Source organism: Monodon monoceros, unplaced genomic scaffold, assembly GCF_005190385.1.
Source record: "Monodon monoceros isolate NGI ecotype Baffin Bay Population unplaced genomic scaffold, NGI_Narwhal_1 Super_Scaffold_3, whole genome shotgun sequence".
Taxonomy (NCBI): domain Eukaryota; kingdom Metazoa; phylum Chordata; class Mammalia; order Artiodactyla; family Monodontidae; genus Monodon; species Monodon monoceros.
The window spans coordinates 20,485,691-20,509,281 of record NW_021703780.1 but is presented as its reverse complement, the minus strand read 5'-3'; the positions used below and the strand labels follow the sequence as shown (position 1 = coordinate 20,509,281).

General features: G+C 40.9%; 1 protein-coding gene across 4 annotated transcripts in view; it reads left to right on the top strand.

Annotated features, from left to right (window-relative positions):
• Nucleotides 1-23,591, top strand: part of KIAA0319 (KIAA0319 ortholog) — a 71,493-nt gene that overhangs the window by 28,750 nt on the left and 19,152 nt on the right. For 3 of the 4 annotated variants that reach the window (XM_029242983.1, XM_029242985.1, XM_029242986.1), the window contains 8 exons: nucleotides 1,250-1,992; nucleotides 4,691-4,883; nucleotides 7,477-7,575; nucleotides 8,991-9,088; nucleotides 9,959-10,046; nucleotides 11,008-11,100; nucleotides 12,427-12,559; nucleotides 20,155-20,383. In XM_029242983.1, the coding sequence (XP_029098816.1) occupies nucleotides 1,250-1,992; nucleotides 4,691-4,883; nucleotides 7,477-7,575; nucleotides 8,991-9,088; nucleotides 9,959-10,046; nucleotides 11,008-11,100; nucleotides 12,427-12,559; nucleotides 20,155-20,383 (1,676 nt within the window). The remainder of the gene's footprint in view (nucleotides 1-1,249; nucleotides 1,993-4,690; nucleotides 4,884-7,476; nucleotides 7,576-8,990; nucleotides 9,089-9,958; nucleotides 10,047-11,007; nucleotides 11,101-12,426; nucleotides 12,560-20,154; nucleotides 20,384-23,591) is intronic. The other variant, XM_029242984.1, reaches the window with a different exon arrangement.

Below are 23,591 nucleotides of genomic sequence, written 5' to 3'. Positions count from 1 at the left end.
GAAAAGAAATCCTTTGCTGTTCTGAGTTCTGCAGCAGAACAGTGCTCATCAAACTATATGTGCTGAGGGACCAATTCGTTTTTATTTCCAATCTACCACCGACAGATTCTTTGGTAAAAAAATCAACACACAATTTCTACTGAAAGAAAAATGCACAGGGTAAAAGTTGTGGGTTTCAGTTTTATTCAGGGACCTTCCTGAAGACTATAGCCCAGGAAACAGTCTCTCGGTAGCTCTAAGGGAACTGTTCTGAAGAGACAGGAGGAGAAGCCCATATATATATGATTTGGGGCTAGAGAATTCGTGCAGTCAAGCACACATTTTAGTAAACGATTACTGCTAGTCACAAGGAACAGCTATCTCAGCGGATGATTTTAGTGCTTTTCTATGTAAGGGAAGATACAAGAATCTGGGCTCGTTAAAACTCTAAGATATGCATCTAAGTATCTACGGGGCCTGTCTGTCCAAAGCACAGAGCGCCTTATCCTGTGTCTCACCCTGAATTCACTTCTGGGTGCGCTGTCAGTGACTGCAGTGGGTAATGACTTTATCCTTGTAGAACTGGGTGGTGGGCAGCATTCTTTGTTTTACAAAATAAAAAAGCAGGCAAGTGATTTTTGTCCTTGGAAGTCAGGGAATGACAAATTGCCGCAGAGCTTTCTAAAAGCCCCAGTTGCCCTTATTCTTTATGGACTGGTCACAGCGTTTGTGGCCTGCAGGTCACACTTACGTAGCACCGCTCTCCTGCCTGCTGTATTTGCCAACTGGCACCATTTGTAGTTCATGGTTTTGAATGTGCTTAAAGCTAGTTGTTATAGACCTGTATTTAGGACAAGTTTTTCTCTCCTTTGATATGTCATCAGAATTAATCTATCATCAGAATAACCTGAGATGTTTAAAAATTCAATTAACAGCATGACATTGTTCCTAAAGCAAACCTTTATAGCTGGGTTTTGGGTGAGGAGCAAAATATTATAGTGTAAAAGCAAATACGCACGTAGAAAAGAACGCCTCTCTTCGCTGAGTGGAGTAACATCATATAAAGAGAGAGGGTGGGCGGTTAGATGGACAGGTGGGAGAATCTATGGATGGATGGATGGGGGTGAAAAGTTGGGAGGACAGATGTACGGATGGGGCTGTTGATGGATGGGCTCTAAAGCCGTGGACTTTCTATAGGAGATGCTGGTGGTTTATTTGCTTGCCAGAAGTGATATGCCTCGCTTCCTTATTGGAGACCGCGTGTTTGTAGGTTGTGCCTGTACGCAGTGCAGTGAGGGGAGGACGTATTCCAATGCCATCATTTCTCCTAACTTGGAAACTAGCAAAATCATGCCAGTGCCTCAAACCACGCCCGTGGCAGACTGCACATCTGCCTGCTGTGACCTGTACAGCTGTGACCTGGCCTGGTGGTTTGAGGGCCGCTGCTACCTGGTGAGCTGCCCTCACAAGGAGAACTGCGAGCCCAGAAAGATGGGCTCCATCAGGTCTTACCTGACCTTTGTGCTCAGGCCCGCCCAGAGGCCCGCACAGCTGCTGGACTCCGGGGAGCTGATGCTGAACAGGGGTTCCCCGTCAGGAATCTGGGGGGACTCACCTGAGGATATCAGAAAGGACTTGGCCTTCCTGGGCAAAGATCGGGGCCTGGAGGAGATGTCTGAGTACTCACATGGGGAGCTGGAGCAGAGCCTCTTCCGGCCCATCGGCAAGCAGGAGCCCCGAGGGAGCTCCGGGTACACGGATTGGGGCTTGCCGGCCCGTGGCAAGGGAGGTTCCAACTCCTCTGCTGGAGGCAGCCCAGCAACATCGGCGGAGAAGCAGAAGGAGGGCCCAGAGCACCGTGAGCTGAACGAGTCAGCGTGGACCCCGGCCCCGAATGCCTCCGTCGGGGGAAGGTTTTTGCTTCCCTTGGTCACTACTCCACCTTCCGGAAAGGAACTGGAGAAAGAGACTTTTCAGCTCCAGGAGCAATCCAGCAACAGCTCTGGAAAAGAGGTGGGTGTGGCTGGCGTGTGTAGGAGAGGGTGGGAGGGGCTGAGTTCACTTTCAGAGCCCGGCCCTCGTTAGGACACACGTCACGCGAAGCTTCCTTTTGGGGGCACCTATTAAGGTATCGTCTAAAAAATGACTCTCAGAACCTTCCAGACAAAACATCCTCTTCCTCTGTTGTGCACTCATGACCAGACTGTTTAAAAGAGCAAATATTTATTCTGCCTTCACAAGTCAGCCGCCTAATGATGATTTAGTGCTTCTCCTTAGAGATGCCTCTACCGGTATCTCAGATGAATGAGGTTTTATAGAAGTTTCTGGAGCCAGCCCATATACACAGCGAGTGTAGCCAGAGGCTTTGCAAATCTCTCGTGGTAGGTTTTGTAGGAGCAGAAAAAAATTTTCTCCTTTCCAAGTTTTTTGGTTGGGGTAATAATTAAATTGACGTAAGATAGATTAACAGGAGAAAAACAAATTTACTTTGGTCTGTATTGGAGCCCCCATAAAAATATGAGAGGTGACCAAAGCAGGAAGGTTTTGTATCTTTTAAACAAAGAAACAATCAGTCTGTGAAGAATTGACAAGCCAAAGAGGATTAGGCTTGGGGTAATAAATTGGTGACAAAGTATCTGTTAAAGATAAGTATCTGAAGCATATTAACATTTTTAAGAGTTTGAGCAAAAATGCATTCAAATCAGGCAGCATCCAGTATAGCAGGTATAAAGGAGCTCCGAGGAGCTTTACAAAATGAAAAACTTTTTTAGGCAGGAGTGGAAACAAGGAATATAAGGCAAAAAAGTGGGTTGGTTATTACAAGGTTACTTTCTTTTAAGGGGTAGTAGGGGTTTATCAAGCAGATTACCTCAAAATTATTCCTGATTGACTGGTTTAAGATTCCATTTCTGGGAGACCTGAAACTGTAATTAAGTCTTGGTTTGGGGGCCTAACATAAAGGACTCTATTTGGGGCCTGTTGCTTTAACACGAGGTTTGTTTCTACAGCCTTCTCAGCCCTAAATTTCCCCTCTATGGTGATAAGGATACCTTCTATCCTCCTGGTACAGTGTTTTATTTTCCACGAAAGTACATATTTTCCCCTATAGTCAATTAAATTTTTTTGAGCTGCATTAAGTTGTAGATAATCCTTGAAAAGAAGGGTACCTTTTGCATGGGAGATTTGTCTCTTGCTTTCAGGGGGGACAAAGGAGGGTCAGAGTGTCCTTCTTGCACTGGTTGTTTCTCAAGTACCTTTCATTCAGAATAATCAGCTATATTTTAGAGTGACACTCTGACCCGCTACAGTTTCTTCAAGACCCAACAAGGTTCTGAGGTTGCTTGAAACTCACCAGTGAAGAATCAGTTGGATAGGAGGAACAAGATACTAAGGAGAGAACATAAGCTGTACAGAACGTTCCATGAAAAACACAGGTGAAAAGAATGGGAACCTTTGGGAGAGCAGACATACCCAAAACAGAGGGAAGGTTCAAGTGCTAACAGCAGAAGGTCAGGGAGATAGAGAAGGAGGCTGCACTGTGGGGAGAGTAGTTGGGAGCTCAGAGACTGCTCATTTGGGAAATACCAGGACAAGGTGAGGATATAGTGAGTGTGTCGATCAGGAGAGGCCGAATGCAGTTGGCAGTAAAGTGACAAAAGGACAGGTCATGGGAGAATTTAGTGTATTTCAAGATACAAGAGAGCAAATCAGAATGTAAAGGGACATAAACCAATTAAGATTTTTTTTTAAAAAAAGGAAAATATTATTTAAGATATCAGTGCTTAGGTTAGAATAAGTGAAGAAAGCTGGATTGAATTGACTAGACATTATAATCTCAACCATTAAAACTTGCTAAACATTCTTTTAAGCAGTGAGATTATCAGCCTTTTTCCTGCTTTGATGTATTTTTCATTTCAAAGTTTTCATATTTTTCTGTCCTTGTAATTATCTTAAACATTCTTAAGACTTTCAATTAAAAAATAAAGTATCAAAGATTAACGGTGTTCTTTTCCCCCATCCCTGAGTATTAACACATTTTACCTTCTTTTATGTGGCTAAGTGAACTGCAAAAAAGAGTAGCTGTGTTTTCAATAAATACCAACACCCCCCCCTCTAGTTAACATTTGAGTTACAGCTTTGCTTTCTGTGGATCTCACACTCAGCCACCCCTTTGGGTCTCCTATCTTCTTAGCCTGAGTTTTACTTATCTGGCTCCATACAGGCACTGGCAGTTGGAGCTCAGAAGAGCATTTTATTATCATGTTGTGAGCTTTTCCCCCTGCACATAATATTTAATTTAAAACTTTAAGTTGGATAACCCTATAACCATAATCTTAAATTATAAATTATATACAGTGGGTGATATGAATAGAGATCATTTACTCTAGAAACCTGTTCATTGTTGAATTATCTGATTGTCTTCAATTATTGCTACTCTAAGTATTTTCTCTCTTTTTATCTTGAATGTTTTCTGTATGTGTATGTTTGCCTATAATAATTCTCCAACCCAGAGTTGCCTTACATTTTTAGCAGGTAGCAGAGAATATTTAAAAGAGATGGTCTAGAGTTCCAGTGGTTTACAATGTTAGACATGGTATTTCAAATGCTACTGAGTCTAATTTTTGAAAAAGTCAATGACATGGTGTTGTCTTGAAGAGTTCAACCTTTGTTTTTCCCCCATAACAACTTATGCTTGTAATTGATCTCCTAGGTCCTAATGCCTTCCCATAACCCTTCTCCAACCAGCCTGGAGTTCAGCCCAGCCACCATGGAGAAAAGCCCAGCTCTCACAGTCACCCCACGGAGCACAGAGCATACTATTTCAACCCTTCCCGCTAGCACCCTCCCCACTGAGTCTGCCCCATCTCAGCAACCTGTATCTGCTCCTACTGCCCCCAGGACAGGTAATTTAAAAAATATAACTGGAAGAAATGTACTGAAGACACACCGTAGAATATAGTAGTGACAACTTCGAAAGTTTACTCATTCCCTCCGGGCACATTTTTGAGCATCTATCGTGTGCCAGAAATGATGCTAGGCGCTGGGCATAAAAAGATGAATAGATATTGTCTTTTCCCTCCTTGACTCTATAGTCTAGAGGATGAGGCTGACAGACAAATAGATGGTTTGATACAGTAAGTGCTCTGAGAGGCTGCTATGGGAGCAGAAAAGGAGCAGCCCGGCTGACCGGCTCAGAGAGGCCACAGAAGCCTTTCCAGAGGTGGTAATGCTAGGATAGATGAGCCAGCAAAAATGGAGTCAGCATGCTGTTCAGGTCGAGGGAGCGACATGTGTAATAACAATAATGATAATTACATTTACTGAGCACTTACCCAGGGCCAGGCACCACGCTCGGCATTTCCTGCCCATCCTCTCATTCACTGCCTGTGCCAGGGAACAGAGGAACAAGAGCTCAAGGGGCATTTTGGGAAGAGCTATAAGGGGTTCAGTATGGCTGACACTGATCTTGTAAATGGAGTGGAAATGGCAGGGTCTGAGTCTAGAGTATTTTGAAGGATCCTGTGCTCTGTGCTAAGGAATTTGTGCTTTATTGGATGAGTAGAGAGAACCCCTGGATGATTTGAAGCAGGAAAGTGAAATGATCAGACTGATATCAAGAAAATAGTATGGGGTTGACCTGAGGCAAGAGGATCCATTAAAAAAACTGTAGTGAGTGGTTGCAGGGATGGAGGGAAGGAACCAGATTCAAGCGATATTAGAAGGGCAGAATCATTAGAACTTGGTAAGTGGTTGAAGGTCACGATGAAGGTAAAAGGACTCTAAGATATATGAACACATGGAACTGAAAATTAGATGAGTGGTTGGGCTGAAGATAAAGGACTAGGTGTCTTCCGTGTAGAGGCGATAGTTGAAGGCCCTCCAGGGAGAGCCACGGGGTGGGCTGGGGAGAGGCCTGAGGGGTGGAACTTTGGAGCCATCATTGTATTAGGAGCCGGGACAGCAGAAGGAGCCTATAGAGCTGACTGAGTGGCTGTGACAGAGAGGTAGAGAAAGAGGAGAGCGTGGACTGAGAGAAGGAGAGAGGAGAGGTTTCCACGTTGGAAGAAGTGATGAAGGGGCTGGGTGTTACAGGAGGATTGAAAAGCTCCCATTGGATTTAATACTAAAGAAGTTACTAGAGACTTTTGTCATGTTTCCTGAGCCTTTCTGTGGGTAATGTACTTTGAGGGTTACCCTCTCTTCTTTGGTTATTTACTTTGATCCTGAGCTTCGGTAGAGAGAAGGATAATGGTGGAAGAGCTGTACAGTATATGGAAAAGGAAACTGGCCTGGGAATTAGCATCCTTGAGTTCTAGTAGCACCTATTGCATAGAGTAGTTAGAGGATGAAATGAATTGATAATCTTCAAGTCCTTGGAACAGAGCCTATCAGAGTTCACTCTCGTAGATAAGTGGCTGTTGACATAAATACAGTTTAAATTAGTTAGATATTGGTGGATCTATTGCTAATGATCCACATAGCCTCAAGCAACTTATATTGCCTCTCCAGGGCTCAATTTCTTTATCTGTCAAATGATGGGTTTGGACCAATATCCCTTTTAGGTCCACCATGGCTGATTTTTCTTGAAAAGAGTCAGTGACAGGGAAGAAGAGCCAGAGACGGCAGCGAAGCCTCTGCAACTGGTCTAGGTAGGCACTCGAGGGACTGAGTACAGACTGAGAGAAGTAGATTTAAACGAGCCATGTCTCCATCTAACATCTCCAGGCAGCTAGGACCTCTAGAGAGCACTCAGCTTTGCTCTAAATCTTTGCTTTTCTCTATGTGATATCTTGACGATCTCAATTGTATTTTACAAAGGGAGACTAATGTCCAGTTGAGTCAAGCCAATTGAACGTATCAGTATAATCCTGGTTATAGAGCAAGGAAACAAGCCTTGTTCTGAATATGCTGATTTAGTGACTAAGCGCTTCTGGTGAGAGTGGATGTGCTTTTGCTGCTTGAGTTAAAAGAGCCTTTTTATATTGAGGTCGACAGGCTTTTCTCTTGGAAAGGTTCCAGGAGCAAGACCGTTGCAGTAATTCATGGGGTTTTGCTATCAGAACTGAGTGGCGCGTGGTTAATGCTACAGAAACACTTATGATTACACTCCATCTTTTCAAGACTAAAAATAGCACGTACCAGGGGGTCAAGCAAAGCTGGAAGCAAGAGAGAAAATAGACCCAGTCCGCAGTACACTACCTGTTTTCACGCAACTCTTGTCACCGACACCTTGCTCAGTCGATCTGAAGCATTATTTTCTCCACAGTGCCTACTCACGTTGACAGTTTTAAATGTATGAAATCTACCCTGCAACGTAATATAGGGCACAGTTCAGTTACTAGCCAGAGGGAAAAAGTATCTTAGATAAAATCGCATGAAGAGCTATTACAAAAATATGGGTTATCTTATGGATACTAAAAACTAATCTATCATAGGGCAGTAATTTAACATCATTGAAGTATATGATGAAATGTACTATTTCTAATTAACTTTTAGTGAAAGAACTCACGGTGTCTGCTGGTGATAACCTAATAATAACTTTGCCGGAAAATGAAGTTGAACTGAAGGCGTCTGTTGTGCCAGCGCCACCTGCAGGTGAGAGTTTGACTTTCCTCTGGGACCAGTAGGGGCCCATTAGCTGGTGTGTCCTTTAGGTGTCTTTACTGGTTATTTACAACTTTGATTCATTTCCACAACATAGTGAATGTCACTTTCGAGTGGATGACAAGGCTTTGATGGTCATAAGCTTTAAAGTTTATTGAAAGAGTTTAAAATGGAGTGAGAGGATAGGAATTAAATACAGAACATTTCCTTTAATTGGTCAGGATAAGAAGTCATACATTTCTGATGATGCAAAGCAGAGTGATACCTTAGAACAGGAGAGGTTTCCATATACCAGCTTTTGACTTGTAATAACCCACAGAGCCTGGGAAAGTTCCACTGTCAGGTGAGGGAGGGAGCACGTGCACAAAGGTTGTTTGCAGATACTGTAGTGGCAACACGTCTCTCAGGTTCTCAGGATCCTCACACCAGTTGTTCAAAAACTGTTTAAAATACTCTTTCTTCTGCTGATCCAGCACTCTGCCCTTCAGCAAACATTTGACCTATTCCTGTGACCTGTCAAATGCATTCTTTCTTAAAAGTATATTCATTTTTAAGGTGTTTGAATATTTCTCATTCAGGTTAGTTCCTTTATTCATTTTTCCCTATCACACATGGATCAAAATTTAAGCATAGATGTTAATATTTGGCATTTGTCATTTACTCCTTTCAGCTGAGGTAACTCGTGCTTTACTAGAATCACAAGGTGGAAGACAGCTTCATCTTAATATAAAGAGATTTAATCTGTTCTTATGGCCTTATATAAACCCCTACGACAGATGGAATGAATTTAAATCTCCTTGCCTTTTATTAAAAGGAGAAAAGTACAGTGGATTATACTATGTTAAAATTTATATGTATAGTCAGGCGTAGTAGTCTGGAAGGAAAGTCATCAAATGCCAACAATGAAATTAGGGCAATTTTTTAAAAACTTTCTATATTTTCTAAATTTTTATAAGTTGTATGTTCTTATAATAACAAAGAAATTTTACATTAAAAAGATATAGAGGGCTTCCCTGGTGGCTCAGTGGTTGGGAGTCCGCCTGCCGATGCAGGGGACACGGGTTCGTGCCCCGGTCTGGGAGGATCCCACGTGCCGCGGAGCGGCTGGGCCCGTGAGCCATGGCCGCTGAGCCTGCGCGTCTGGAGCTTGTGCTCCGCGGCAGGGGAGGCCGCAGCGGTGAGAGGCCCGCGTACCACAAAAAATATATATATAATAAAATAATAATTAAAACATAAAAAGATATAGATACGTTACTGTTCCTTACCTGAATGATAGTTGAAAGTTGAGTGCAGTCTATCTAAATTAATTTCTGCTAGTAGATTGAAGACTGTCATTTTCCTCCCTCTGCCCAGATTACAGTGACTTATAAGAGTTTATAACTACTCATATTTTTCTTTGCTCTCAGAAACAACCTACAACTATGAATGGAGTTTAATAAGCCACCCTGAATACTACCAAGGTGAAATAAAACAAAGACACACGCAAACTCTTAATGTCTCTCAGGTAAGTGGTAACCGGTGGTAACTGACAGCATACCTTAGAATTCAGGTAACGCCTTCTTAGCTGTTGAATCTAGAAGTCTCTCTTACGACTAAGATTAAAAGAAGAATATAAATGAATCAAGTTTCAAGCATGTAGGTAGACAGGTAGATTAAAATAAAGGGGCTTGTGGGATCTTTTCTTTATTTGACTTACTTGACATATCAGCCCAGGGAAGAGAGGCTGGCCCAGGCTGCTATGGGTCTCTGTAGTGAGGTTAAAGCCTGTGTTCCAACTCTTGATCCCTTTGCAGTGTTAGAGACATTCTGGTCATCTCTGATTCTTAGTCAGGCACATTTCTAGGATTGCCAAAAATTCCATTCCAGTTCACATATGGTTTGACTATCAAATATTGCTCCAAGATATAAGAAGAAATGTTCCCTCTTCTTGGCCCATAGATGATTATGTTCTTTTCATTTCTGATACTGCACAGCTACTGGTGCAACATGAGTTAGCATCACCCCCATGCCACTGAGCGCTGTTTCTCGAAGTCTGGTACCCAGACCATTGACAGCTGACCCACAAGTGCTACTTGGTAAAAATGCAAGATTCCCATACACTCAAGTTTGAGAACTGCTGCCCTCGGTTGGTCCATGTCACATACGCCTCTGTAAGCCCCGTGAACATCTGTAACTAAGCTGAAGGCCTTCCTGGGTGATCTTCAGTGTTCCAGCATATAGGCTTCAGACATGTGGCAGTGTGTCCACAGGTCCCGAGCCCCTTCTCTATGCTGATTCCAGGAGAACGGCTTCTGGAATATTTAAGGATTTTCTAGGCAGTGGACCCATCCTGTTGTTTGCATGTTTATCAGTATAACTTTTCTTTATCTTGCAGTTGTCAGTAGGACTTTATGCCTTCAAAGTAGCAGTTTCTAGTGAAAATGCCTTTGGAGAGGGATTTGTAAATGTCACCGTTAAGCCAGGTAAGCCTGTGTAAGAGGACAGCCTCCTGTTTATCTCAATTTTTGGTGCCTGAATAACACGGTAATATATCTTTTTAGTTTTACATTAGGCTCCATTGTAGAGAAAACATGCGAAGATTATACGGTTTTTTTCTTTCTTCTTTCTGTATAATTCTTAGTACTTGCTTGACACTGCTGTGTAAGGTTGCAAGGTTATTGCTTGCTGTTCTTAGGTGTGGCAATAGCCTCCTCCGTCTGACATTTGCTGAGTTCACCCTTCTACCTCCATTCCCCGTGACTCAGCTTGTCCTTAGGTGAAGGGAGCAACTCAGGGGTCAAGGGAAATGTATGCCATGGGCTTTCAAGCTCCCTGGTCCTTTCAGGCCACCACTAGTCCATAGGTCAGTGCACTGGTGTGAATTAGAAATAGTGGCCCTTTGTCTGGGTGGGCACAGCCCTGGCTCAGTGCATGGAGCATGGGCCTTGAGCCTCTGCCACCCCCTCCTCTGGGCACAAGGGATGTGGGCCAGCTCAGTGCCAACCTCACCTCCAGCCTCTTCCCCAGGGGCTGACAGCTCCCCATTTTGCACATTCTGCCTGGTTATTCTTAGAGCTAAACGTGGTTGATGGGGGCGGGGCCGGGGGGCGGGGCTTCAAAGAGTCAAGAGCCAGCTAATCGTAGGAGCTGGAACCCTACTCCATTGCTCCTCTCTTGCAGTTGCTGCTCAGGTTCTGTGACCAACCCCTTGCTTGTTATTACATGTGTTCATTCAGCCTGGGCTTTCATACAAAAATCTAAACCTGCAGACGTGCTCCTAAAGTGTATAGGGGGGTTCCAAAACATTACAAGTACTTTCCATAGTTGAGGACTGCAGGATAAACACTTTCCGGACAGGATATTTATAACCAATTTTTGAAAATCAGATGGTTTATTTGGGTGGTGACAACTTGGGCTCAGCCCGTGTCCTTTTTTCTGTCACAGCCGGAAGAGTAAACCTGCCTCCCGTGGCAGTTGTTTCTCCCGAGAGACAGGAGCTCACTCTGCCTCTGACGTCGGCCCTCATCGATGGCAGCCGTGGGTATCCAGCCATACTTCAGGGGATTTTGCCCTCTGCACTATGAGACGTAATGGGAGGCCTCTATTGAGGCTGTGAGGACTTATGGGCTAACTCACCAATAGATGAGCATCTATCTGTATCTTCAAGTCCTTCAGCTCCTTTAGCACAACTTCTCTGTCTTAGGCTGATTTTCCCTTCAGTTATGTCTCATTTGTCTATGACAAAATTCTTTAGGGTCTAGCTATTTGATCAGAATTAAAGCAATTATTAAAGAATCTCCTTTCGATGTAGTATACGTGATGAGCAGTTGGAAATCACTTTTTTAAAAAAATTATTATTTATTTTATCTATTTATTTTTTTTAGCTGCGTTGGGTCTTTGCTGCTGCGCACAGGCTTTCTCTAGTTGTGGCGAGCGGGGGCTACTCTTTGTTGCAGTGCACAGGCTTCTCATTGCGGTGGCTTCTCTTGTTGTGGAGCCCAGGCTCCAGGCATGCAGCCTTCAGTAGTTGTGGCACGAGGGCTCAGTAGTTGTGGCTCACGGGCTCTAGAGTGCAGGCTCAGTAGTTGTGGCGCACGGGCTTAGTTGCTCTGTGGCATGTGGGATCTTCCTGGACCATGTGTCCTGCACTGGCAGGAGGATTCTTAACCACTGCACCACCACGAAAGTCCCTAAAGCCTGTTTTAAATGAAAATATTTACATGAGAAAATATATTACATTTTGATTCCTCTAATTCAGTGCGATTTAGTTACAGGAAACTGTTCAGGATTATTAATCTGTTGCATGAACTTTTCTTTCCTTAAATGAATTAGATGAAACTGGCTCCCTTCCAGGTCTAAACTTCTGTGATTCTACTTAGTACATTTTGTTTGCTGTCTTTTAAAGTAGAAATAGGAGGTTTTCATGTAGGATACTACCTTTATCTGGATTTACACTTAATAATTAGGGTAGTAAAAGGTGTTTTGTAATTATATAGAAGCATCTCAATTCTTTATGAATCTGTCAGTTCAGATACCTATTTGAATTATCAGTAAGATATCGTGTGCTGTAGTTGAAGTGAGTTAAAAAAAAAGCAGTAGTGCCTGTCACTTTGCTTTTTAAATTCACAACTGAGTCAAAACACCCTCACTCAAATCTGGTGGAAACCCAGGAGAAAAATCATGATGATAATTTAGAAAGAAGTAATCCTCCTTCTAACACATAATATATGGCCATTGAAATCTGTGCAATTATATAATTTCATATAAAATCAAATGTAAGCCCCAATAATGTAAATTACAAAATTTATGTTTTAATATTCTTGTGTTTAATTCTAGTTTTCGTTTATTTGTCAATCTTTCTAGACAGTACAGATGATACTAAAATAGTGAGTTATCACTGGGAAGAAGTTAATGGGCCCTTCCAAGAGGAGAAGACCTCAGCTGATACCCCCGTCTTACATCTGTCTAACCTTGTTCCTGGAAACTATACTTTCAGGCAAGTGGGTTCGCTTTCCAGCACTGATAATTTGACTAGTTCCGATAGATGCCGATAGAACATTGTGCTTCTTTTCATTTTGATCAGGAGACAGGGCAGATTTGGTATCCTCTGGGGTTTTGGTTGTCAGCCACTTTACACTCTGATACCATCATCAATAATATAAATTACAAGTGTGTATTTATTGGAAACCTTTGGATTTGGTTGTCAGGAATAGTATGGGATGGCATCTATTTTGCTGCGTTGAGATACGTGAAAGAAAGTTTCTATCTTCAGAGTGAAAGTGAGGCAGGTTTATATGATTTACCTGTTTCTTTATCTTTTTACAACTTTTAAAGATATAACTGAAATGTAATAAACTGAACATATTTAAGGTATAAAATTTGATGAGTTTTGACATTTGCATACACCTGTCGGACCATTGTCACATTCAAGATAATAAACATTTCCATCATCCCCAAAAGTTTTCTCATGCCTCTTTGCAATCCAAACCTCTCTCTATTCCTGTCCTTGGGCAACCACTGACCTGCTTTCCCCCACTTTAAATTATCTTGCACTTCCTAGAATTTCACATAAATGGAATTGTACAGTAGGTGCTCCTTTTTGCCTGGCTTCTTTCACTCAGCAAATGATTTTTGAGGTTCATTCATGGTGTTGTCTCTATTGATAGTGTGTTCCTTTTTGTTGCTGAGTACTATTCCAATGTATGGATATACCACAATTTATCCTTTCATCTAGTATGGACATTGGCTTGTTTACAACTTTGAACTATTACAAATAAAGCTGCCATGAACATTTGTGTACAAGTCTGTGTGGACATGTATTTTCATTTTTGTGGAGTAAATACCCAAGAGTGGAAAGGCTAGCTAGGTTCTACGGTGAGCTTATGTTTAACATTGTAAGAAATTGCCAAGCTCTTTTCCAAAGTGGGTGTATTAATTTATATTCCCAGCTGTAGTGGATGAGAGTTCCAGAATCCACATCCTCACCAACACTTGATGTAATCAGCCTTTTTAATTGTATCTAATTTGATGCGTGGTTGTATCTCATTACGGTTTTAACTTGCATTTTCCTGTTGACTAATGCTATTAAGCATATTTTAGGTGTTTACTGACCATTCATATAACTTCTTTTGTGAAGTCTCCATTCAGATCTTTTTTCTGTTTTAAAAATTACATCTTACTTAGTTGTAAGATTTTTATACATTCTGAAACAAGTTCTTTGTTTTATGTATGTGTTGTGGATATTTCCCAGTATATGACGTTTTGTTCTTTTAATGGTATCTTTTAAAGAGCAAAAGTTTTAAATTTTGATTGTCTAATTTATCAATTGTTTCTTTTATGTTTCATGCTTTTTGTGTTCTATCTAAGTAACCTTTGTTTAATCCCAAGATTGCAAAGATCCTGTTTTCTTTCTAAGTTTTATAGGTCTAGGTTTTATTTTTAGATCTGTGATCTGTTTTGAGTTATTTTTATGTATTGTGTGAGATTTTTGAATGTTAAATCAACCTTGCATTCATGGGATAAACCCTATTTGATCATGATATTCTTTTTGTTTGTTTGTGGTACGCGGGCCTCTCACTGTTGTGGCCTCTCCTGTTGCGGAGCACAGGCTCCGGACACGCAGGCTCAGCGGCCATGGCTCACGGGCCTAGCCGCTGTGCGGCATGTGGGATCCTCCCAGACCGGGGCACAAACCCGCGTCCCCTGCATCGGCAGGCGGACTCTCAACCACTAATCCACCAGGGAAGCCCCCATGATATTCTTTTTATGTAGCATGAGATTCAACTTGATAATATTTTTGTCAGGATTTTTATGTCTGTCTTCATGAAAGATTTGGTCTGTGCCTCCTTCTCTCTTTCTCTCTGTCTCTCTCTCTGCACTGTCACAAGGTTTTGATATGAGGATTATACTGGCCTAATAAAACAAGTTGACCAGTGATCCATCCTCCTTTATTTTCTGAAATACTTATGAACAACTGGTGGTATTTCTTCTTTGAAAGTTTTATAGAATTCACCAGTAAAATCATCTGGGCCTGGAATTTTCTTTTGGGGAAAGTTTTGATAACAAATTCAATTTCTTTAATAGATGTAAGCCTATTTAGATGTTCTGTTTTTTTTTAATTTTTCTTTTTTATTTTCTTTTTATTTTATATTGGAGTATAGTTGATTAACGATGATGTGTTATCTGTTTTTTTCTTGTGTCAGTTTTTAGTAAGTTGTATTTTTCAAGAAATTCATCCATTCCTTCTAAGTTATCATATTTTTTGGCATAAAGTTGTTCATAGTATTTTCATATTATCCTTTCATGTCTGTAGGATCTGTACTGATAACTTCTTTTTCATTTCCAATATTGGTGATTTGTGTTCTTTTTCTCTTGATAAGTCTAATTAAGGGGTTTGTTAATTTTATCTTCTCAAGGAACCCTAACTAGAACTGTTTTAATTATATTTGCCTGTTTTCTAATTTGTTCTTTTCTGCTCTTTACTGTTTCCTTACTTCTGTTTGCTTTTGATTTACTTTGTTCTTTTTCTTCTAACTTCTTAGAGTAGAATCTTGGTTCGTTCATATTAGAGCTTCCTTAAAAGCTTATAAATCTTTCACAGGTATAATTTTCCTCTAAGTGCTGCTTAGCTGCACCCCACACATTTTAGCTTATTATATTTTTAAGACCTCATATACTGCTTTAAGAATCTGATGATTTCAGAGAAGGAGCCCGTACATATGTATTTATGAATCCTCAGAAGTCTAGCCAGCTTAAGAAACTCTCAAGCATCTGACTGGATTCATCTTTGACTAAAAAGTCCACAGATGCTCTAAAGTGCTTTAGATTTTACACATGTTGTAAAAACTTCTGTTTGGGTTTATTGGAAATCTCAGCTTAAGAAGCAGTTTACTCCATTAGGATAGCTATCATTTAAAAAATGGAAAATAACAAGTGTCGGTGAGGCTGTGGAGAAATGGGAATCCTTGTGCATTGCTGGTAGGGATGGAAAATGGTAGAGCTGCTGTGGAAAACAGCTCGGCAATTCCTCAAAAAGTTAAACATAGAATTGCCGTATCTGCAATCTCACTTTAGATATATACCTCAAAGAACTGAGAGCAGAGACTCAAATAGATGCTTGTACACTATCTTCGTCCATTCAGGCTCCTATAACAAAAATAACCATAGACTGGATGGCTTTTAAATGACAGAAATTTATTTCTCATACCTCTGGAAGCTGGGAAGTCCAAGATCAAGGTGCTGGTAGATTTGGTGTCTGGTGAAGGCCCTCTTCACATGGTTTATAGACAGCCATCTTTTCACTGTGTCCTCACATGGTAGAAGGGGTAAGGGAGCTCTCTGAGGTCTCTTTTGTAAGAGTACAAATCCCATTCAGGAGGCCTCTGCCCTCATGACCTAATCACCCGGAAGGTCCCACCTCCAAATACCAGTCACATTAGGAATTAGGTTTCAATATATGAGTTTTGGGGGAACAGAAAACATTCAGTCTATAGCATCCTCCAATGTTAGTAGAACAACACAAATGTCCATCAACCGATGAATGAGTAAACAAAATGAGGTATGTACATACAAAGAAATATTATTCAGCCTTAAAAAAATGAACTACTGAGACGTGCTACAGCATGGATGAACTTTGAAGACATTTGGTTAACTGAATGAAGCCACTCACAAAAGGACAAATATTGTATGATTCCACTTAGTTAAGGTGCCTAGAGTAGTCAAATTCATAGAGATAGAAAGCAGAATAGTGATTGCCATGGGGTGGTGGTAGAGGAGAAATGGGGAGTTAGTGTTTAATGGGTACAAAGTTTATGTTTGGGATGATGAAAAAGTTCTGGAAATGGAGAGTGGTAATGGTTATACAATAATGTGAATGTACTTACTGCCACTGAATGGTGCACTTAAAAATGGTTAAAATGGTAAGTTATATGTACTTTACCCCAATAAAAAAAAAAAGAAATTTACCTAGCTCTGAAAGCTTCTTTTATTATTGAGTGGATTTCTGGGAATCTATAGGCCTTGTAAGGGTAGAGTGAGTAGCCACATGGGGCATCCAGTGCTCATGTGTGGGTTGTTTTTTTTTTTTAAACTTATTTTTTTAAGAGCAGTTTTAGGTTTACAATAAAATTGAAAGATACGGAAATTTCCCATATGTCCCCTGCTCCCCACGTGCTCAGTCTCCCTGTTATCAACATCACTCACCAGAATGGTTCATTTTTTACCAAGGATTAACCCACATTGACACATCATAACCACCAAAAGTCTACAGTTTACCTTAGGGTTCATTCTTGGTGTACATTCTATATGTTTGGGCAAATGTATCATGACGGATATCTATCATTATAGTATCATACAGAGTATTTTCACTGCCCTAAAAATCCTCTGTGCTCTGCCTGTTCATCCCTGTCCTTTTCCCCCTCCTCTGGTAACAACTGACCTTTTTACCGTCTTCATAGTTTTGCCTCTTTCAGAGTATCATACAGTTGGAAGTATATAGTAAGTGGCCTTCTCAGATTGGCTTCTTTCATGTAGTAATATGCATTTAAGATTTTTCCGTGTCTTTTTATGGCTTGATAGCTCATTTCTTTATAGTGGTGAGTAATATTTCATTGTCTGGATGCACCAAAGTTTATTTATTCATTCACCTACTGAGGGACATCTTGCTTGCTTCCAAGTTTTGGCAATTGTCCATAAAGCTGCCATAAACATTCATGTGCAGATTTTTGTGTGGACAGAAGTTTTCAACCCCTTTGGGTAAATACCAAGAAGCATGATCGTATGGTAAGAGTATGCTTGGTTTTTTGTGTTTTTTTTGGTGGCCTGTTTTGTGGCTTATTAAACATACATTGTACATTTGGTTTGGCCATTGAGGAGGAGAATGCATTTAAAAGTCAAAATAGAGTAGCTTTTGTTTGTTTATCCAAGGTAAAACTAGGTGGCCATTGTGGACGTGATTTCAGACATGTTTGTGTATTGCTGAGAACTTGAATTTTCTGAACTGTATGGGATCTAAGGACACCACCAGTCATTCTCAAAACAACATCTGCTAGTAGCTTCCAGCTGCAACCTTATTGTCTGAAAGTCATCACCTCTTATAGAGTATGTTTAGTTTTGTAAGAAATTGTCAAACTGTCTTCCAAAGTGGCCGTGCCATTCTGCACTCCCACCAACAGTGAATGAGAGCTCCTGTTGCTCCACATCCTCTCCAGCATTTGGTGTTGCCAGAGTTTCAGATTTTGGCCATAGTATAGGTGCGTAGTGGTATCTCATTGTTGTCTTAATTTGCATTTCCCTGATACTGTATGATGTGGAGCATCTTTTCATATGCTTATCTGCCATATTCTTTGCTGAGTAGGTATTTATGCTAGTTTGATCCCTGGTTGGGGAACTAATAAAAACATGTCGTGTATTTATTTTTAGTTTACCACACTGGCTGCCACAGCTTGATCCAGAAGAAATATAGGTTTCGAGAGCCAAGTAACAATGCAGGTGTTTCAAAAAATGATATTTTCTTCTTATAATAAGAATAATGCATGTTTGCTATAAAAATAAAAAACAGAATGTATCTAGAAGCAGAAAGAAGGAAATTAAACACCTCCCATAATTCCACTACCTAGGAATAAACATCCTTAAGAGTGTAGTACTAGGGAGACGCAAGAGGGAAGAGATATGGGAACATATGTATATGTATAACTGATTCACTTTGTTATAAAGCAGAAACTAACACACCATTGTAAAGCAATTATACCCCAATAAAGATGTTTAAAAAAAAAATTAACATGAGCGCATGGCAAATAAAGAAAACAACATAAAAGAAAAAAAAAGAGTATAGTACTTATATTTATGGTCCTTTTTCTATACACATAAACTTAAAACTTTTTTCTTACTTGGATCAAAATGTATAAGATGTTTTACAAGCTACTTTCTATATTTTCTTCTAAAATTAAAAATTTTGTCATTCATGTTTACATTTTATCCATCTAGAATTGACCGCATGTCTACCGTGGTTAGATCCAATTTTATTTGTTCCCACATGGATAATCAGCCTATTGTCCCATTACTGTTTATTGTCTAGTCTGTCCTTTCTCAATCTGCAAGACCACATCTCTTCTATATCAAATTGTCATATATGAGTGGATTTGATTTTGGATTCCCATTAATTATGGATATCTATGTCATTAAATATTCTGCAACATCATGTTTGATGCTGATACATTTCAGAAAATTAATTTAGCCCCATTATTCAGTGTTTGGGGGCACATTCTTATAGTTAAATTTTGGAATGCAAGTAAAATTTCTGGGTCAGAGGCCTGTATGTTTTTAAGGAGTTTGACATATGTTGCCAAATTATTGTCTACTTCTTATCTGAGGGTTTTGCTAAGGTAAACTTGTGGAAACTTTATGACCTAAAAGTCTAAGGGGACTTCAGAAAAGTTATTTTTAAAAGTCTTTCTATAACACTTTACTTATTTATTGGGGTAAAATTTATATACAGTGAAATGCCACTTTATGAGGTTCTTTTGATTAATTTTAATTTAATGACTCTTTACCCGTCTCATTGGGACAGGCCTACTTTGTTTTTATGTTGTTGTTTGTTTGTTATTTTTAACTCCCCAACCAGGGATCGAACCTGTGCCCCCTGCATTGGGAGCACGGAGTCTTAACCACTGGACCGCCAGGGATGTCCCAAGGCAGGCCTACTGCTAACCCCATTTTACTAGGAAGAAATTCCCTTAGGGGCCCAGAATGTGTCCTGACTCAGCCTGGTTGAGGAGGAAGGACCTTAGGTGTTTGGTTTGCCGTCAGAGCGAGAACTGGAGTTTGGAGCCTGGTTGTATAGAGTATGTGGGATAGAGGCCCAGAATATGGGGGCCCCCTGTACAGGTACCTTACCTACAAATAAGGCCTGTGTTTTTTTCAGAGCTTCATTCTCATATTCCTATTTACACCTGTTACACATGCATTGCTGCTCCAAACTAAATCTTGGCCCCAGAAGAATGAAGTGACCTTATTTCACTGATCCAGTTGCCACATCACCAATGAGTTTACTACAGGAGGGTCAGTGCAGCTCTCTGTGTTGTTTGTGTAGGCAGAGTATCGTTTGTATTTCAAAGTGCTTAATCCTAAAATTGCTTTGCAAGGAGTGTCCTGAAAACACTTAAGTCCTCTAGAAAAGAATGAGAAAATTAAAAAGCTTTGTAGCTGAAAATTCAGGAGTGATTTGCTGTCTCTACATGCTCAGGCCTGCAGGCAGGACTTAAAGCTGATACATTTGGGTCTCAGGTGGTAGAGAGAGGCTTCTGTGTTGGCTGAGGATGGTTTCTTCATCCAGCATCTCAAAGAATGAGAAACCCATATAAAATAAAACTCTATCATGTGAATATATTACTAGCTAAAAATAAAGTAAATCAACAGAAACAAAGAGAAAGTATAGCCTCAGGTCTCTGTTCTTTCCTCAGCTTCATCCTCAAATTTCTATTTACACCTGCTCTCGGTTGTTCTGAGAAATGTACCATAGGCAGACTAAATTGACCACTTGCCTTGAGATTTGGCATATTCATGCAGTGTAATAGCTTCCTCTCCTTTTCATAGACTGACTGTTACAGACTCAGATGGAGCCATTAGCTCCACAACAGCAGCCCTAATAGTCAACAGTGCTGTGGACCATCCACCGGTTGCCAATGCGGGACCAAATCAGACCATAACTTTGCCCCAAAACTCCATCACTTTGAATGGAAACGAGAGCAGTGATGATCACCAGATTGTCCTCTATGAGTGGTCCCTGGGGCCCGGGAGTGAGAGTAAAGAGGTGGCCATGCAGGTGAGTTCTCCATCCTGCCTTCAGACTTTTATTTGTCTATCTGTGTGTTCATCTGTCCGTCCGTCCATCCATCTATCTATCTATCTAAAATATTGGTACAAGGGGGCAGCTAAATTCAGAAAATGTTTTATAAAGTTGTCTGATATATTACAACTAATAGAAGAACAGCTAAACTCACAAATCTTCCAAATTTATGTCACTTTCCTTCACCCACTCTATATAAGCCCAGGATAGCAACTAAGCAGCTCCTATACAGACAACTTGACCTTGAGGTTAGTTTAGGAAAAGTCTGACCTAACATTTGCTACAGAAATATTATTTTAGTATTAGGATAAACCTTAGGAATAATCTAATCTAAACCTCATTATCAGAAAATTCCTTTTTATTTTGTTTCTCCTATTTTTAGAAACTGCATGTTACCTTTTCTGGATCCAGTGGGCTCTTGTTAAGATCTTTTTGTATTTACCTTTTGATTTGTTCAGATTGCGAATATATCTGTCTAAAGTCATAAAAACCTTGAAACATTGCTGTATATTTATGCGTGAGTATGTGTGAGCTGTTTGCTTATTCTACTTCTGGTGATGGCCAGCTTGGTGTTTGTTTTTTTTTTTTTTTTTTGCGGTATGCGGGCCTCTCACTGTTGTGGCCTCTCCCGTTGCAGAGCACAGGCTCTGGACGCGCAGGCTCAGCGGCCATGGCTCACGGGCCCAGCCGCTCCGTGGCATGTGGCATCTTCCCGGACCGGGGCACGAACCCGTGTCCTCTGCATCGGCAGGCAGACTCTCAACCACTGCGCCACCAGGGAAGCCAAGCTTGGTATTTTTGAAGTTATGTTATTATTTAAGAGTTTAATGGAAGAAAGATAGTAGCTTACATTATCACCTTCCTCTTCTCCTTCAAACTCCATCTCACCAGTTCAAGACAAATTTCTCATTAGTGTTTATGGTGAAGTCAGACATTCCATGAAAACTGACCTACTTTACTTTTTGATATTTCTGGAAAGTGCTTTGTGATTATGATGAATTAAAAATGACTGGTTGGATGCATGAGTCTTGAAAGAGCCGTGAGTCCTCTAGATACCCTTGGAGAGCACTTGGTATAGAGTTCATCTCTACCTAAGAGTTGTGGCAAATGCTATGTTTGCTTCTGTTAGGTTAAGAATTCGCATTTGGTGGGGTTTGGATACAAACAGGAAGATGGGTATTTTGTATTTTCTCAGTTAAAAAATATTCCAAATTTTCTTTCCCTAATTACTGGGAAGTATGTGCCCAGAGCTAATGCCCCAGTACATCCAAGTCTAATGAACATGTATCCAAAGGAAGTCACTAGTGCTGGGCTGCAGACCTAGCCTCGCTGCTCTGAACACCTGCCCATCTGCTGCAGACACTCTTAGATTATCCACAGTAACAATGTCACTGCCTTGTGATTGACTGATAAGGTGTCAAAAGGGGTGATGCTTTTTATGAATTGGGGCAATCGCAAAGATCAGCTCTTAAACCAGCCTCTCTTACACTAGTCTAAAAATCGCCAAGGCAAGCTGCAGAGGCTATGCTTTGCGCTGGGGAGATCACTGAAGGTCACTGAAGCCTGTGCAGCTACCTGAATCATATGGCTGCTTTGAGGGCTCTCAGTGAATTAGTCTGCTCACTTTGCATTTGCCACAAGATTCCTTTTTATTGTGTGCATAAGCATTCATGTAACCATATTAATTTTGAGGCACATATTACTAGGAAATTATACTTTATAGAGCTCTTCAGAAAAAAAGTACTTTGCTCTACTGAGTCATAGTAGGGAAAAGCCCTTTTTTTAAGTTTTAAAATAATGCATTTCAAATTTCAGAAGTTCCCCTTGTGATAACACACTTGATTTTCTATCCATTTTTTTTCCATTTTTCCACTAAAACTCTAAAACACACACACAGGGATTTCCCAGGTGACACAGTGGTTAAGAATCTGCCTGCCAATGCAGGGGACACGGGTTCGAGCCCTGGTCCGGGAAGATCCCGCATGCCGCGGAGCAACTAAGTCCATGAGCCACAACTACTGAGCCTGCGCTCTGGAGCCCGCGAGCCACAACAACTGAAACCTGTGCGCCTGGAGCCCCTGCTCCACAACAAGAGAAGCCACCACAATGAGAAACCTGTGCACGGCAACAAAGAGTAGCCCCCACTCACCACAACTAGAGAAAGCCTGCGCGCAGCAACGAAGACCCAATGCAGCCATAAATCAATCAATCAATCAATCAATCAATCAATCAATCAATAAATGAATAAAACAGATACATTTATCTTTAGACAATCTTGTGATCTGTGAAAATAAATAAATTCTAGTAGGACTTAAAGTTAAAAATCCTTTTCAGGATGCCATGAACTTCAAACATAGGCAATAACTGGAAATATTACCAACAACACAGCAGCAACAAAATGAAAGGGTATTAACCTGTAGGCAATAAGTAGCTAGCTACTATATACTCAATTGAAAAAATGCCTTATTGAAAAGTTTTGTTGTCCTAGCATTTAAAAAATTTATATTTACAGCAAGGACTTACTGTATAGCACAGGGAACTATATTCAATATCTTGCAATAACCTATAATGGAAAAGAATCTGAAAAAGAATATATATATACACATATATATAACTTAATCAGTTTGCTCTACACCTGAAACATTTTACATCAACTATACTTCAGTAAACATTTTTAGAAAAGAAATACATGCAGGGCTTCCTTGGTGGCACAGTGGTTGAGAGTCCGCCAGCTGATGCAGGGGACACAGGTTCGTGCCCCGGTCCGGGAAGATCCCACATGCCGCAGAGTGGCTGGGCCCCTGTGCCATGGCCACTGAGCCTACACATCTGGAGCCTGTGATCCACAACGGGAGAGGCCACAAGAGTGACAGGCCTGTGTACCACAAAAAAAAAAAGAAAGAAAAAAGAAATACATGCAAAAAATTCAATTCAAAAGATAACAATAAATGGAGAAAAATAACAAAATTTATTTATTTAGGGCTTCCCTGGTGGCGCAGTGGTTGAGAGTCTGCCTGCCAATGCAGGGGGCACGGGTTCGTGCCCCGGTCCGGGAAGATCCCACATGCCACGGAGCGGCTGGGCCCGTGAGCCATGGCCGCTGAGCCTGTGCATCCGGAGCCTGTGCTCCGCAACGGAAGAGGCTGCGACAGTGAGAGGCCCACGTACCGCCAAAAAAAAAAAA